A 12,966-nucleotide genomic window follows, 5' to 3' on the forward strand; every position below is an offset into this window, starting at 1 on the left:
AACTCACTTAAACCAAACAGGAACAGGCTTGCCTCGGTCTCTTGGCATATTCTGTTTCCACAGCGTAATGAATGGCCTCGCTTACCACGTAAACAAACAATCATGAAAAATCACACTGAAACGCTTCTCTCCTACAACGTATTTCGTTCAATTCATCATGGGCTTCATGCTCGCTGCCTCTGTCGGATGTGCTCCAGATTTATTGCCAATCAAGTATCTGCCATCCGACCACTAAAGTAAGGACTTTTTTTCTAAATGGGTTCTTGAATGACACACTTTCACATTTTATGCAATGAAAGAAAACACAAGCATTGTTTGTCAGTTCTTTTCATTACATTTAATAATTACCGGCTTGGGTGGAGATGAAGTCACAGTTCTACTTTTAGAATTTAATATAAGCACAAAGCCATATTATTGTTGTGTGAGAAAAGTATCGTGTGCTGGGTTCAACTAGAACTTCCTGTAGGTTATGTGACTTTAATTATGCTGAAGGTAACTGTAAAGTGTGTTGATAGATATTGAACACAAGCTCGATTATGTAGGATATTTTGAATGAATGTTACAAAAGTGAAACTGAGCCTGTGTTCAAAGTCCAGTGATCTCAATTCCTCCTAAAACTAAACTGATTCCCATGTTTGAATCCACAGCACTCTGGAAGACTGGTTTGCACATCTGCCTCACAGTGCAGAGATCGAGAGTTCAAGAAAGGGCTCCGGCCTTCCTGTGTGGAGTTTGCATGTTCTCCACGTGCCTGTGTGGGTTTTCTCCGGGTACTCCGGTTTCCTCCCGCATTCCAAAACCATGCAAGGCAGGCTAATGGAACACTCTAAATTGTCCTGAAGTGTGAGTGGTTGTTTGTTGTGCGCACTGCATTTGGCTGGCAATCAGTTCAGGTTGTACCCCGCCTACTGCGGCTCCAGCACCCCGGCGACCCTTGTGAGGATAAGCGGTTTGGATAATGGATGGAGAGATGCATTAATGCTGCTTGACTTTACCACTATTAGACTTCAGTCTGTTTACATGCATTCATGAAGTATCAAGTGTCAATAATGTATCAGCTGTCGTTTATGGAGAGGAATGGAAAGCCACCACGGGGTAAATTTTTGGAATATATTCACATCGGAATGATGTGAATTGAATGAATTATGTGGAAGTATAGGTGCACATCAAAAAAAATTGGGAGGAATAATCATAAGTTTAATGACGTTTAGGAAGCACATACTGTATGTGTGAAGGCTTCTTTTCCAACATATGAAAGGACAGCACGATTTCAAATGAATCCATCTCCACTTTTCATAATTGACGTGCTGGAGAGTATTGCTGACGTAAGTCTCGAGCTTGTTGTAGAATTGTTGCTGTCGTAAATAACTAGCCTTTCATGAAAGGTGACTAGGAGGAACCTGTGAGATTTGAGGTTACATCCAGGCACCTTTCCTAACCATTTGTAGAATTTGATAGGATAGGAAATGAAATTTCCTAGGCAAAAATGAGAATTCAAAGAGGCCCAATGAGTAGCTTTGTTGTTCTTTATTTGCTTCATCAACAATCATCCACATTCAGTAGTCACCCCACATGTAAACACCATCTTTCGTCCTCATCAGACCAATGTGGACGTTTTTATGCCATATTTTAAATTTGAGTCCCCCAAAATATCTGGAAGAACTGAAAAAAATAACCTCTGGTTACAAAACATCAGTGCAATGCAGCAACACAGTACGCACACTTTACGTGTGCTCCCCCCACCCGCCTCACACACACCCACACAGCAATCCACTATTGATCTTGTCCCTGTGAAACAAACCTAAGGTGCAAAAACAATTAGCAGTACACATTAGGCTGCAATGCAATACGACATGAATGGGGATAACTTCACTTTTTAATGATCATTTATGTATGTTTACTGCGGGCATAACAACACTGATGGTGTTATAGTGAGAGGGGTGATTGTAAGTGCAGAGCAACATGCTACAGTGAGAAACAAGTGTCTCATCGTGCTCTCTAATCTAAGACCTCTCATCGTTAGTAGATTCAAAGTACCAAAAAGCAGCACAACCACCCAAATACAAATGCTTGATGAGTGTTAAACACAGTGCTTTGACTGTAAGTCTATGTATTTATATTCCCCTCCATTATAATGCTGACAATCCAGACAGATAATCGCATGAAATACTTATTAGATAATACAGAAGAATGTGATGTAGCGCTGCTATATATGCGAACATGGATGGAAATAAGAAGTGTACTGTAGCTATTCATCATAAAAGCTATTTCTGAGGTCATCCTCAGCCATGAGTGTGCCCTCATAAACATTTAACAATTTACATATATTCATATGTACATGCTCACCAAGTGCAAGATAGATTTCTCATTATTTTCTCCAGTTTATTTCTGCACGCCAACATTTGAGATATTTCTAGCCTTCATCGGGGAAACCAGTCGTCTAAATTACACATGACACTTAAGATGTTTTTTTTTCATAAGTCAAAGAGTATATAACAGTGGTAGAAAAAATAAATACCAGGCCACACTACACAAAGTCCTCGTTCATCTCAAGTGCAAACGTTAGGCGTAGAAGATAAGCTCAGGAATCTGACCTCCTTGCACCCCTGTGCCATTCGTGCTGTCTGACGAGCACTGGAATTGAAATGTCACCTTCCCACACTGCACCTCTGTCATGCCTTCCTGTCCAAAGTAGCTCAGCTCATTGCCATCAAGAACCACACTGGCGGTGTAGAAGGTATCAGGCTCGATCTGCACCGGGTACTCAAACCACACGGGGAAAGTGTTGCTGGAGCCATCCGAGAAGTATTTGCTCAGGTTTTGTCCCATCAGCACTCCTTGGCGTTTGAGTTCTATCTTGGCGCTATACTCGGTTGACCCGCAGCTGGAGCCGTAGAGTCCGAAACCGGCGATGAAAACTCTTTTGTCCACAGCGAACTGGATGCTGTCGCAGCGGCCCCGATAACGCCACTGATTGCTTCGGTAGGCGCACGACTGGAACCTGTGGCAGCGCTGGGGCGTCAGGCCCTTCCTTGGCTGGCTGGCGAACTGAAGTTCAGGCTTCTTGGCAGCTGTGTACCAAAGGAAGATGTCGTTGGTCTCATTAAGGGTCAGCACGCCCGACTGGGCCGCCCCATTGGCAAAGTCATCCAGAGCCATGGTGGGGATGCGTATCAGGTACATGGCCTTGCCCAAAACCTTCCGCTTGTTGTCAGTGGACGAGGTGAGCTCCTGTCTCTGACACTCTGCTTCAGCCCAGCTGAGTGCCGCCTCGAAGACAACGATCTCTTTAGCGTTGAGTGTCTCTCGCTGAAGGATGCTCTCCAGGGTTTGGGAGTCGATGTCGCAGAAACCCTCGGAGCGGAGCGCCAGCTCGGCCTGGGCGTCAATCACATCCCAGCAGCGCTGAGTCAGCTCGGGCTCTTCGAACAGGCAGCTCTGGGAGAGCAGCACGCAGGCGTTCTTGGCGCTCAGGCTGGTCTCCAGAAAGTTCACGCAGGCACGGGCCAGGTGGGGTACAATGTACTTTTTAGCAGCGTAGAGAGTGGCTAAGACTGTATCAGCACTTAGGTCAATCTCGTCACAGTAGATGTACCTGTTGACACAAACATGCCGTTTGCTGTGATGAACTATTACATTGTACTGGAAAGCATGCAACTTTGGAAGCAAGTACTGAAGCTCCACAGTGGCACCTTGACTGACGGACGCCTAGCTTCTCAAGTCGTTCACGAGGCTGTGCCACTTAAAGGCACCTCAAACACACAAATCTGTCTCCATAACAAACATAACAAAAACTGTCTTTTGGGGGATTCAGCGGATGAATGTCCTTTCATTTTATTTATTTATTTTTTTTTATTTGTGTAAGTTGATTGGAAATGTGGGCCTTGATTTGACTTTAATGTGTTCCCCGACCACTTTTGTTACTCAGAACACTTGCATCTCACATCATCTTTCTCTTTTGAAATGAATGGAAATGACATTAATCCGTTCTGGCCCCACAAAAATCAAGCACTTTTAACTGTGATTTTTAAAAAGTTTAAAAAAAAACATTCTACAGTATTGTAGTTTCTAAAACAACAGATAGGTTGCTGGATAGCTTCAGTGCCCATTCACATTGTGCTCCTGCTAGTGTACCCATCTTGGCTACCACGGGGCAGTATAATACAGACACACATAGTACATAAAGAGTTTCCCAACCCCCCAGGAAGCTACAGTAATAGTAATTTTTACAGAGGATAAAGAATACATGCTTGTGAGTACTGTATTGTTATATTAGCTGCATATTGCTCTGTGTTGCTGTACCTTTTGTTTCGAAATATCCATTGCCTAAAGCATTGTACTGTAACTACGACAACATCAATATTAGTTTCGTTAGCCTTTCTCTGCCATTTGAATTGTGCTTTAGGATTCAGTGAGTGGACTTTCATAAGTTACATCATTTGATTAAATGCACAATGTGCAATCCTCTTTGTTTTATGTTTAAACTTCAACTTGGGATGGCAATAAACAGTTTAAATGAAGCACTTGGGCTTTCTTGAAAAGCATTGTTCACTATCTGCTGCTTGTTGTGCAGTTTGATGCCACCATTTCGAGCTCGTACCTTGAATGTTTGCTCACCACACAAGACAAAAAGTCAACCAAGCAATAGCTACGACCTGCAAGAGCTCATATGCTGGTCTCTCGTAAGTCGAGGTTGCATTTTACAAGTAATTTGAGTGACAATCTAGGTCACGGAACCAATAAAACTCATAAATCCTTGTACCACTGTGCCTTCACAAGCAAAAATATTGGATTCATGACTCCATCCACTCAAATACGTTTGATGTGTTCATATACGCAGTCACTGACCATTACATTATTATTTTATGCAAGTGTGCCTACTGATTGAAACTGTCAGAGAATTGTTCATTTAAAGAATATGTGGATTATATCATTGTGGTCTGTTGTGGTGTAAAACTCCGCAACATCCTTTTCATGTCAGTAAACTTCATAATCCTGTTTGCTTTGCTTAATTAAGTACTCAAATATTTTAAACAGCTCCCGGTATGATTCAGTGCCCTTCGGTCGGACTGTACAATACAACCACCATATTAAATCAACAGGACTGTTTAGTCACTAAATCCTTGATAGTGTGACATATGAAAGATTCAAGAAAACAATCCAGCCGTGACGTTGACTGAGAGAAATGTTTCAAATCTTATTCCATGAGCATAAAGACCATATGACAAAAGGTCAATGGTAGAAATTTACAGAAGAGAAGATCCTTACTTTAACATTGCCAGAAAGGCAGCTGGTTCCACATCTGGAATATGAATCTCGTCATCGTTTTCAGCCAGTTCACCATAAAACATGGCGTGAAATACTGAGCTGCCCACAGCCAAGACATACTGTGAGAAAATGGAAAAAGACACGTATTAATTGGTTCACGTGAAATGTGATTTAAATAAGAGACACTTTGACCTTATAAACTTGATTAGTTATAATTCCACTTGAATACAACACTGTGCTACTATGTATTTAAAGGCACAGCTATTGAACGATTTCCCCAGTGGTAATTACTGAAGGTTCAGTTTGTTCGGTTTCCCTTATAATGAGCAGTGCTCAGCCAGATAGAGCGGTATTTACCCTCAGGATGAAGAGGCTTGTTTCTAACAAACAAGATTGCATCTGATAGACATAAAATGAATCCAAATGCACCACTGAATAGTGAAAATTCTATTTCCTGAAATTAATGACTAATCACAGCTTGACTGAATCGGCTGTAACCTAATGCTAATGCTAATTTTAGAAATGAGAACAAATCCATGAACGACGCGATGTACTCAGCTCGTCTGTTGGGGGTATTCTTAATACGAGTGGGCAAAATACAGTGAACCCAATCATTGTTACAACACGAGCATATTCAGATACTAAAGATTTTTTTTTCCCGAAAGTGAGGTCAATTGTAATGATCTTGGCTATATTGGCTTTTGGCTATAAGTGCCAAACGAAGATGATAAAAAAAAGGCTGCATTAACCGTCATTAAATTCAACTGGCATAATTTTTCTGCTTTTAAGTGCAGTCAAGTCATCCAACATGTCCCTCCATAACTGCCTTCTCAAAGTTATCTGCAGCCAGCAATTACAGATTATGAATCTAGGTCTCATATAATCACGGAAAAAAACCAAAAACCTCACATTGGGTCATCTGAAAATACAGAGGAGTCAGCTGTGTGCTTTTCACAGAAAAGAAAATCATCACTTGAAGTGAATTTTACATTCAAAGAGTGTTTTTCAGTGATGCCCATTGTCCAGACATAATGTGTAATGAATCATTTATGGTAACATCTTGGAACACAAAGGCTTGAGAGGGGAAATCAGACTAAGATGCCGGATGGCAAAAAAAAAAAAAAAAAAAAAAAAAAAAAAACATTCTCGACGAGCATCCAAGTTGAAAATAGGCTTGATTATAATAAAGACTGCTCCTTATAAATACATTGTGTTGCATATTCAGAATATATTCTGATTATCCACTCGATGTGATTGCAGCGAGCTTTGAGTTGTGGCTGTGTAGTGTTAGATTAAAGTTGAAAGCAGTAATTGCGCCCTACAAATTCTAAAGGAGACCCAAAAATGTCAAATGTTCTTGTGCGGAACGAATAGGGACTAACCCCACTTCTTTTTTTCATTCAGACTCATTTACATAAATAATTGACTCTCTTGAATAAGCATACTGTACTGCACGTGGTGCCGAAGTGAGAGTGGAGTACAAAGGATTTGAGTTCCATGAAGTGATGAGCAAGTTTTAAGAAATGCTGATGTTGTTTTCCACTTAATTGACGAATAAAATTCTTACTCTGTGTCCTGGCAGGCGCTTGGTCCTTCCAGGCTGACCCACCACAAAGTGAACATCTGCCATCAGCTCATTGTTGTACATTACGGAATTTCTGAAAATACGAAAAGAGAGAAAACACATTTAAAGAGAATTTGTATGGCGTAAGTGTAAGACAAAAAAAGGCAATTTAAACGTGACGAAAAAAGTAAAGCACCAGAATATTGGAATTACTTGCTATATCTTTGACCAAGGAGTTGCTTATGCATTTTCTTCTTCTTTGACGATGAAATTTAGGGTTGCACAAAGTGTGGCGTTTCACAAATGAGAGAAAAACGAAAGCGGTCAACAAAAAGGCCCAACAATGAAGCTGTGTTCATGTATTATTGAGTAGAGGAGCACTGTGGTAGGTAAACAAAATGTTCTGGAGAGACAACAACAAAGCCCAGTCAAAAAAAACAAAAAAAACATTTTGCACTGGACAGCTGGAATCTTTTGCCATGTGGCCAAAGTAAATATTTTAGGAAAGAACAATCTGGGCCTGTTGTGCATATAAAGTCCACCTCATGCCCGTCCAGCCTCTGTTAGAGCGTCAAAGTCTGCAGGCACAAAGGTGGTGTCAACATGAATAACCCCGGCAGATGAATTTTTATATTATGTTTCTTTCTTCCTTGTCGAGGAACCATAAATGTGTCTTCTGTTGTATTGCTGCTGCGGTTGCCTACCTTTCTCTGATGGTAGAGTAGAGTCCTTGCCAGTTGCAGTTATGTATGGTGTTATTGTTGTTGAGGTTCTGCTGCTGGTACTGTTGCACTGTGGTGGCAGGTGCCGTCTTTTTGGTGGGGAATATGTCCGCTGCCATCTTCTTCTTCTTCTTGTTCCTCAGAGTGATAATCTCATAGCAGACTGGGGGCAGCTTGGGGCTGCCACTGGCATTCCCCTTCTTGGAGCTTTTGCTTGACTTGCTTTTGACTGACTCAGGCAGCATTAAGAAGAAAGTCAGACATTTCATGTTCCTTCCCTTGGCATCGACCATGAGTGTGTTCAACTGCTGAGCAGTGGAAGAGCGCGCAGAAAGGACATTCACCGGGAGCAGACGGCTGCGATGGAGGACCTGGGAAGATGACAGCGCAGGTTGCCCGACTCGGACGCAGTGCAGCACTCACTAATCCACTAGGAGACTTCCAAACTTGCTTGTCTCTTTATTTCTCTGAGGCGGCACGTCTGGACTTGTGATCCACTTTTTTCCTGGGTGAACTTCGATCTGCTCTTGGGAATCCCATTGCTGATTCAGGGTGATGAGACCCGCTCTTGAACTAGCCTCTTTCCCCCCTTGTCGCTCTGCTGAGGGCTGCTCTGACAGCCCCAGATTTAGTGCTGCTGCAGTGGTGCTCACACAGACAGTGATGATGCCTCGATCCCTCTCGTCTCCCACTCTTACTCCAGCTGTGTCGTTCTTGACAGCTCACTCTCTCCTCTTTGGAGCGCTTACACATTCTCCTCAGCACTTCCTTCTCTTGCTTCCTCCATGAGCGCAGTCGTCATCCTGGATGCTGCGTTGGTGGATGCTGCGCTGCTCTGCCTGGCCACTCGTTCTGCTGACTACGGTGATTAAATTGGAGAGCATAGAGGAGACTGCGCTCCAGCCCACTCGACCCCCCCCCCACCCCTTCCCACTACCACCCTCACACAGAACTCCTCATAACGCGGCCAATGGCAGCGCAAAGCTTTCTTGATTGGCTCATGCAGGAGAGTGCAGCACATACTTGAATATGTAATGACGAAAGTCTCAATTAAAGAGGCAGCTATCTGCCGCTGAAATGATCTCTTCACATTCAGATGTACTTCCTGTTTGCATTATCTAAAACCATCACATTTAGGCTAGAATTTGAAAGGGCAAGGCTAATACGGGGCTCTCTTGAAGGGCTCTTTCATGAATTGATGAACTCTCTTACATTTCTCGCTCCTTCAAAACAGCTTTCTCTATTATGACACCTTCTTAGATAAGTCAACAGCATTCAATTGATCTCGGACTGTTAACTTATTAGAAGGCTTCACAAATACCTGCCTTCCAGCTATTGCTGAATGAATCGCTTTACCTTAAAAATGCAGTTATGCCCAAACATATTCATCTTCGACAATAATGACATTTTCTATGTGGAGTTGCATGTTCTCCACATGCCTATGTGGGGTTTTGTCCCTCATTTTATACACATGCATATTAAGTTGATTTCTGGACTGCTCATACAGAAGATTTGAATTATTATTATTAATATTATTATTATTATTTTTGAGGGTCTGTACAATACGTGCCCTTCAGTTGATTGGCAACCTGTCAATGTTGTACCCGCGCTCTCTCCTGTCAGTCAGCTGGGAAAGGCGCCAGCTTGCCTCACATTGCTAATATGGACAAGTGGAAGGGGATGTCTGCATTACTTATACGTGTATGCCTTTAAATTGTGATAATCATTCATATCTCTGGCCATAAACAAGAAACACATTCTTTTGCAGCATTCCAAGGATCTCAATAGCTTCTAAATAAAATAGAGCATTCTGACTGAACAGGGCGACCAATTTAAAATCTAAAATGGAACATTTCAACATCTCTGATAGCTATGGAAATGTTGACAACCACACAGGTCAGTGGGATCACGTCAATACATTTTCTCTGATGATCATTGGCAAATGGGGATTTTTGTGTGATAAAATGAGTTCCAGATAAGACTAAATAATGAGGATAGACAGCAATGCATTTACGATACAGTATTCATTGCACATCAAATTAAACTGCATGACAAACTGTTTTACCAGCCTATTGGGGGGACAGCATACAGTATTTTGAACCAAGTGCAAAGGAGCTGCCTGATGACGACCACATTGGCTGACTTTAGCACAACTACCAGGGCCGTCACTTCTCTTCTTAAATTTTGATCTGTGTATCATTAGCTCTTTTGCTGATGATTTGTTGGTTCTTTTAATTTGATTAACTTGGAAAGATTGGTCTTTGAAGAGCTTTTACACCTTGTTAAGTGTTGCTAAAAATGACAAAAGTTCCAGCCATCAGCAAATATTGAATTGCATTATATTGGAGCGATGCACAGCCCTAATTGTCTGAGTAATTTTGAACACCAAATGTTTTGTGACAATGTAAAAAAAAAAAAAAAAAAAAAAAAACATACCAATAAAACGAATCCCAATCTTGATAAGAATGACTTCTTTTTAAACACGATATCTAAGAATTTTGCCACTTTGATTTCTAGCTAAGAGAAACCTCTTTTTGGGGGTGGGGGAAGAGCAGAATGAAGAAAAAAGTACAATATATCTCTGACGGAGCAGAATTGTTCTTGTTAAGTCATCTCTACAGAGGAATAGACTGAGCCATAAAGGCAATGCACTTGTGCACAATGTATAATGCATGTACTTTTCCTCCTCTCGTGCAGTTGGCACTTTGCACAGTGGGGACTCTATTTAAAGCAGCAGAGTTAAAATGTTTTAAATGTTTGTGTGAGATGGTAGGAAAGTATAAAATGCTGCTGTTGTAAGATTTATACGGCACATCATATGAAATGTTAAAATGTTTAATATTGACCTTGCTTCAAAGTTTTTGTTTTGAAGCAGTAATGCTGTTGTAAATACTGGCTTGATGTCCTGCCATCTCATTTGGATGAACACAAATAAAATAAAAACCTCAAACAGCAAGCTGGGATGGAAACAGAATATATTTTTTGTCCACTCGGTTATTGATTTTTTTTCCATAATCCCCAATTAACTGTCTCAGTGTTTGCTGCACTGAGGAGCATTAGCCCACAAAGCCCCCTTATAGCGTATGCGATGTTGAGCAGAGACATTTGCTATGGTAACATGGGACCAACATTACAAGGCATCGTGTTCTCAAAAGCCGGGCCACTGGAGATGTTACCTTGGAAACCACATCCACGCGCTTCAGCAGGACGGACATTTAGAACACTGAACAACTGCCTATGGTGCAGTAATACACAATTAATTCTGCAGTCTCTACTTTCACAAGACACGCGCCACTTGTTTCAAATGCTGGACACCGCATAATCTTTAATGGACAGTTTTATGATAACTCCAATGGCAGTGTCTGCCAGTAGTGACAGTCACAGCATCAACCTTTGTCTCACGCATTGTCATTGCGTGGGAGCATTTCTTTCCCCCAACAGTGTTCCGGTGTCGTAGCACAGTTATCCAGTCCTCATGATGAATTTTTGTGTCATGACATCCAAATGCGCCAATATGAGAAATCTGATCATTTGATTCCTCTGCATTAATTATTGTAATATTCTGTAAAGTGCAAAATATGTTCTATCAACATATTATCATGTTGATATTGTCAAGATGTCCGGATCTCTCCAGACAGAATAAAACTCGACAAATGTAGACTCTGATAAAAATGTGAAAAAATATTTATTCACAATAAAAAATTTAAATTTAAAATATTTATTTTAAAAAATCCAACAAATGAAGCTGGTCACTATAAACCAGGGGAAAAAAACAACCAAAAATGCTTGCAAACGAAATTGCTTGTCTCAAAAAGACTAGAAGATCCAAAACACGTGTAGAACAAACCGAGAATACTACATAGAACCCAAAACACTACTGACATGACAAAAGACAAAACAAGACAAGGAAACTATGGAGCACAAATGTGCACCATATAGAGAACTGCACTTAAAATGAAGTCGTGAGCCAGGCGAATAATCCGACATCAGTTGTTGTTTTGGTCGTTTCTTAAATAGTGAGCTGATTATGATGTGTGACAGGTGCACCGCTGGAGGCACCGCCCTCCACTCCAGCTGGAACTGAGACACAACACAAAACGGAACATGATAGCTATAACTAACATATAAGTGATTTTTTTCTGCTCTTCTGTAATAAAAAAAAAAAATGCATCTAAGGCTCCAGGGCGGTGTTGTTCTTCGTATAATACGCTTGAATTATTTAGAATGATTGTGTAATCTTTGTGATTTGAAAGCCATGACATAGACTGAAGGTCCTATCTCATATATGGTGGAGTTGGCTGCTTGCCAGTCTCGAGTTTGGGCTCAGATAAGGACTCAAGTTGTGGAAGAACTCTTCTGCCTTGAGACACCTGCTGGGAGGTTTGTCAGAGGAAGGATGAGGCAAGATAATGAACTGCGATGCAGGCCCGGAAGAGAGATACACACACTCATGCACTCGCACGGGCACACTCACGTCTACTTCAATTGTTGCAGAAATGCTCTGAAAAACTAATAAATTACGGTACCTTCTATGGTACTGAGCTGCCATAAGGAGTTGACGAAACAATGAAATTGTCCATCTGTGGCATTTCTAATAGGGACTGAAACATTATTTATTTTAAAAAAATCACTATTCAACTAGCTAATGATAAAATTATCTGGACGTGACTACCTAGTGACCCACCAGTTATGTTTTACAGGGTATATAGTGGAAGACAACGACTGAAGAACTGGCCAAACCTCTGTTCTATCATCATTTTCAGACTGCAAGCTCCCTCTTTTAAGTGTGTATGTGACTCACAAAAACGCTTGTTTACATTATGTCTGTTAGAGACACATTTTCATTTCATGTGCATGTGAATTGACAGGCAAATGTGTCCTGTTTATGTGGCTGGAAAGGCTAAAACAGGTGATGTATTTATTAAAGTGCTTCATTGTAGTGAGTGGGTTCTCAGTAACGGGATCTGTATTGCATCTGTCAAACTAAAATGGCCATCAAACCTAATTGTGACCAATAAAATGTACTGGTGACTATAGGATGTAATATAATCCACTTTTCAAAAATATACGGTAACCTGGTGAGTACACCTCAACTGCAGGTCAGCTGGCACTGACCCCAACTTCCAACATGGTGTGTGTGTGTGTGTGTGTGTGTGTGTGTGTGTGTGTGTGTGTGTGTGTGTGTGTGTGTGTGTGTGCGTGTGTGTGTGTGTGTGTGTGTGTGTGTGTGTGTGTGTGTGTGTGTGTTTGTATGCTGTCCCATTTCGCTCCCACTCCTGTTTGCTCCCAATTTGGAGGTCAGCTACATTAAACATTGTGATGTGAATACACGTCTGCATCACACGCAGCTGCACACATGGAGACATGGTCATAAAGCGGACTTCATCACTTTTTTACTTCCTCCAATTGCCA

The 12,966-nt window shown here is 41.4% G+C and overlaps 1 protein-coding gene across 1 annotated transcript; it reads right to left on the reverse strand.

Moving 5' to 3' along the window:
* Positions 1–1,508: 1,508 nt before the first annotated feature.
* On the reverse strand, positions 1,509–8,441 carry btbd3b (BTB (POZ) domain containing 3b). The gene is made up of 4 exons (XM_019870720.1): positions 7,537–8,441; positions 6,836–6,926; positions 5,269–5,387; positions 1,509–3,595 (listed from the first exon to the last, which is right to left on the reverse strand). Exons 1-4 carry the CDS (start codon positions 7,845–7,847, stop codon positions 2,563–2,565), a joined length of 1,554 nt encoding a protein of 517 aa, XP_019726279.1. The 5' UTR covers positions 7,848–8,441; the 3' UTR covers positions 1,509–2,562.
* Between the last annotated feature and the right edge of the window lie 4,525 nt (positions 8,442–12,966).

This window comes from Hippocampus comes, unplaced genomic scaffold, assembly GCF_001891065.2.
Source record: "Hippocampus comes isolate QL1 unplaced genomic scaffold, H_comes_QL1_v1.1 scaffold76, whole genome shotgun sequence".
Lineage (NCBI taxonomy): Eukaryota > Metazoa > Chordata > Actinopteri > Syngnathiformes > Syngnathidae > Hippocampus > Hippocampus comes.